Source organism: Anneissia japonica, unplaced genomic scaffold (assembly GCF_011630105.1).
Source record: "Anneissia japonica isolate Jap-2015-1 unplaced genomic scaffold, ASM1163010v1 scaffold597_len517326_cov190, whole genome shotgun sequence".
NCBI classification, from domain to species: Eukaryota; Metazoa; Echinodermata; class Crinoidea; order Comatulida; family Comatulidae; genus Anneissia; species Anneissia japonica.
The window spans coordinates 179007-183792 of NW_022699214.1; the positions used below are offsets into that span (position 1 = coordinate 179007).

Genomic DNA, 4786 nt, shown 5'->3' on the forward strand with positions numbered 1-4786 from the left:
TTGATCTTCATTAAATAGCGCTATATGATTGATGCGGTATGTGTATAGTAAAACCTTATACCCGATTCTCACGAGACAAAGTGGAACGATGCACGCTAAACCTCACGCTCGTGGCGCTCGATGTGAGGACATAACTCATTCAGTAAATTTGTGCACTCCTAAGGTTCTCTTCGTGTCTTGGCTACCCAGAAAACTGGTACGAGTTTCCTGAGAATTCAAACCTTGCTGTTGTTTGGTACAGTGAAGGTATGAGTGACACCACAGAAAGATAAGCTTCACCGTGTAAGCATATATACATATATGCACATACATATTTACACTACAAAATAAGTTGTAGGTTTGTTTTTTTTTGTTGAGTAGGGTGATTTGAATCTTTACCCGTGGTTAAGATATGCTTTGTTTATGAGAGATATTCAAACAAGGTTTGAGATCACGGAACATCAATGCTTAGAGACTTGCCGACAGAGACACTGCAAGCTTACCGGTGCTCTGTGCGATTGTCTCTCACAAAATCTTTGATTTTTGAAGTTGTAATTCGATTACGACATATTGACGATAACATTTTTGTTTAAATAATTGTAAATGCATACTTTGTTTTATACTACATAAACTTTTTAAAAATAATTAACAAAATATTTCTTTTTAGCGCCATTTTGGAATGTTGGTGGATTGTCTGTGTCATGTGATTAGGAACAGGGAATCTTCAGTTATGCAAACAACACTAGGTATAGTTTTCCATTCAAATAATAATCATGTGTCAAAGATAATAATACATGTAGCAATTAATAGATAATTAGTTGAATATGCAAATCAGTTTTTGTATAACTTTCTTTTTACTTATATATTCCAGGAAAACTAAAAGAAGAGTTAGAATTTGATCCCACTGCAATAAACGATTTGCATGTCGCCCTGTATTTGTTCCAAGATGCAGTAAGTCCATATGACACATATTCCATTTTGGTAAAATTTACGAATAAATCTTTATCCCTAGTCAGTTGAAATATACAGTAATTCAACTGATTATTGTATACAATATATTCAATTACTCAGTTGAATCATTGTTTATTTTATAGATATATTTTTCTAATGTATGAATACAGAACTTGACTGGATAAACCAGCTATTGCAATTCTCCTATACAGGGGCGGATTTAGGGGTGAGCCGGGCTGGCCCCGGGTCCCCTTTTTGGAAGGTCAAAAAAAAAAAAAAAAAGAAAGAAAAAGAAAACAATGATCGCCCAAAAGACATTAGAGGTTATTTTTGGGCGTCTAGAACACATAAATTTCGCGGGAGAATGTCCCCAGACCCCCTATGATATTGTTATCTCATCGGCCCCACTTTTGGCCCCCTTCCGGGCCCCCCCCCTTTTGGACATCTCTGGATCCGCCCCTGCTATATGTGGGAATACCCCTTGAATAATAGTAGAACAGTCCCCATGATTTGTTATCATGATTGAATCCCAACACGATGGCGTGCATTATGTATTATACTTTCCCCATGTCCCTATGACATCACCTATAAGAGGTATCATGTAGTGTTTTCTCTATTTTTTGTAGGTAACTGATGACTTGAAGCACCATATGAACAATATCAAACCTCACTGGATGTTTGCGTTGGACAATCTAACGAGAGGCGCTGTCCAAGCTGCCGTCACCATTCTTTTGCCAGGTGAACACTCTTTTTATCAAATCTGTATCCAGTGATGTATTTTTTTACAGTATAATTGAAGTAGTGTTTAAGATGCAAGTGAAAATAAATTGAATGAATGGATATGTATATTTTCACTTTACAAACTTACCAAATTGTTTAATATAATCCAGGCTAATCTATATTTATCCATGTTAATCCATTTTGATTTGGTTTTCTCCCTCTGATTTGTACTTATTTTAACATTGTTATCCAAGCAGCCATTACCATTCTTATGCCAGGTGAATGTTTTTTACGATAAAATTGTAGTAGTTTTAAGTGCAACTGAAAATAAATGAATGAAACATGCATTTTGACAGTACAGTACAGTCTTACCAAATTGCTCAGTATAATCCAGGCTAATCTATATTTTTCCATGTTAATCCATCTTGAATCTGGTTCTATCCCTTTGATTCATGTTTATATACATGGATTATTTTTAACAGTGTTAATTTATCCAAATCTATCCATGTTAATCCCTAGTATATTTTTATTATATTAGTCTTTCAGTATTGTCATAGTATTACTTTTATATTTACTGTTATTTGTTATATTTATCTTTACACAAAATTATAATGTAATTTTTATTTTTATAATGTTGTGTCATTGTATGAGGTCTCCTTTCCTTTAACTAACATTTTAATTGTTTTTACAGGTATAATTATATCTCATACGAAATTCATTTCTTTTTCTATTTAGATTTGGGTGCTAACTTAGCTCAGCAGAACCAGTCGTCACGTGTCAATGGTGATGACTATGAGGCCGGGGGTAATGTAGCAGTTAATTCCGGCAATTCAGGTGGTGCAACGTCTGGGGTGTCGACAATGAGTTCCAGTAAATCTAATGATCAAGTCGACTCAATGTTTAACGCTGCTTCTCACCTTATGCACCAGGAATACAACAGTTTAAGTAAAGAATACCAAAGGTGAGGAAAATATTTGTGTAGTTGCGAGGTGTAGCGGTTAAGGCTTTGTACTTTTCAGTCGTGAGGTTGCGAGTTTTTGGCTGATGCTCATCACGCTGCTAGTGTCCTTGGGCAAGACACTTCAACCTTTCCTCTCTTCAACTTCACACATACGTACGTACATACGTACATACGTACATACATACATACGCACATACGCACACACGCACATACGCACATACGCACATGCACACATGCATACACGCACGCACACATGCACACACACACACACGCATGCACACACACACGCACACACACATACACACACACACATACACCCATACACACACACACATACACACATACATACATACATACATACACACACACACACACACACACACATACATACACCCATACACATATACATACATACATACATGTATACATACATACATGGTAAGAAGTGGATAATTCGAAATTTGTAGCGCTGTATTATACATGCATAACATAGTGGAGTTGAATAGCTTGGTGATTAAGATGCTTGCTTTCTAATCCCAGGATCCTGGGTTCAATTTCACAGTAACATGATTTTTTTCTCGTGACCAAAACAACTCCACTCTCTAGCTTTTTCTACACTATCAAATTTCATAAAAAAAGCGTCACATAAAATGTGATGGAAAATAAGAGTTTTTTTTATATAATTTGATAGTATGTGATATGATGTCATCATACCCATATATGGGCACATCACATTTTTTTATCACATAAAATTTGATAGTGTAGACAAAGCTTTAGCCTCATAAGGAAAATATAGAGTGCAACAATTCACAGTTTGCTAAAAATGATGGCAAACGTTGTGTGTGCTGAAACCATGGATTTCTCTGTGTCTCAGTTTCTATTCCAAAAAGCTGCTCTCCCTCAACGATCAGGTGATATGAGGAAATTTTTAAAGGGGTGACCTGCTTGGGCATGGGGCTTTTTCTGGAGGGGTCTTCACCCTACCAACCCCTCTTAGATACATGCCTGCTTCTAAGCAAAATTTTGTCTTATGTTTGTCTTAATAATATGTGGTAAAAATTTCTCTTTTTAGTTTGGTGAAGGATTTAATTGAAACACAAAAACGATTAAATGAAGTTCTCCAGGGACGTTTAGAAGAGCATCAGTCATTACTTGAAGTACTTACGTAAGCCAATAGATTTTTTAACTATCCACCGACAGGTTCTTAAAATCAGTCTATACATGTAAATCTGAGGAGTGATAACATAACCACCTGCAGTCTTCATACACTACTTTTTGATTGCTAGCCTGGTTAAGCAGACTATTGCTAGTTCTATTTTTAAATGAGAACATCCAAAAAGTAAATGGAACAGTCATTCCTAGCCATCCTCCATCTACATCTTTGCAGCAATTCACAGGTCCTCATTCCCTCTTGTAGCAATTGTGAATTTACTTACAACATTTAAAAATGTTTCTTTTAGGCCACCAGGTGTGGTGTCAACCCCATCATACTTAGCAGGTTAGTAAATTTTGTTTAAATATTCTTGTTATTATTAATGTTGTTAATATTATTGTTAATTTTATTAGTATTATTAGTAATACATGTATTTTTTAAAAATTAATATTATCTTAAATGTTTGCGTACACCACATAGATAGTTTTAAAAGAACTGTTGTTCGTTGAGACATTCTCAACAAACAACATTTCTTTTCTGAACTATCTATGTGGTGTCCCGCAAACATTTAATATATCATTACTTCGCCATGCAAACCTTCAAACAGTATATTGTATCAACATTATTAGTTTTATTAATGTTAATATATATAATAGTTATTTTTTTTTTTTTTTTTTTAATAGTTAGTTTTGCTGCTGTTGGTATTATTATATTAAATGAAATGCAAATTTAACTAAATAGCTAATGAATTATTTATTATTTGTATTAAATTGTTATATATATTTTCAGAGTGTAATATGTATGATAGTGAACTCGTAAACTGGTTAAAAGCCTTGAACGTTGATTCTGACAGTATTTCAAAGGTAATTCTTATTTAAACACAATTTAACCACCAAGTGTTGGACATCTAATGGACAATTTATTTGCATTGACATGGTTTGAAAGTTTTGGCTTATTCTCTGGCTGTTCAATTTACATTCAAATTGTTCACTTATATGTGTCAATCAAGATCAATTCATAAT

The 4786-nt window shown here is 34.4% G+C and overlaps 1 protein-coding gene across 1 annotated transcript in view; it reads left to right on the forward strand.

Moving 5' to 3' along the window:
• The window catches only part of LOC117102889 (mitogen-activated protein kinase kinase kinase 15-like), a 42133-nt gene that overhangs the window by 29320 nt on the left and 8027 nt on the right, over positions 1-4786 (forward strand). The window contains exon 28 of the mRNA XM_033243340.1: positions 647-725. Within this exon, the coding sequence (XP_033099231.1) occupies positions 647-725 (79 nt within the window). The remainder of the gene's footprint in view (positions 1-646; positions 726-4786) is intronic.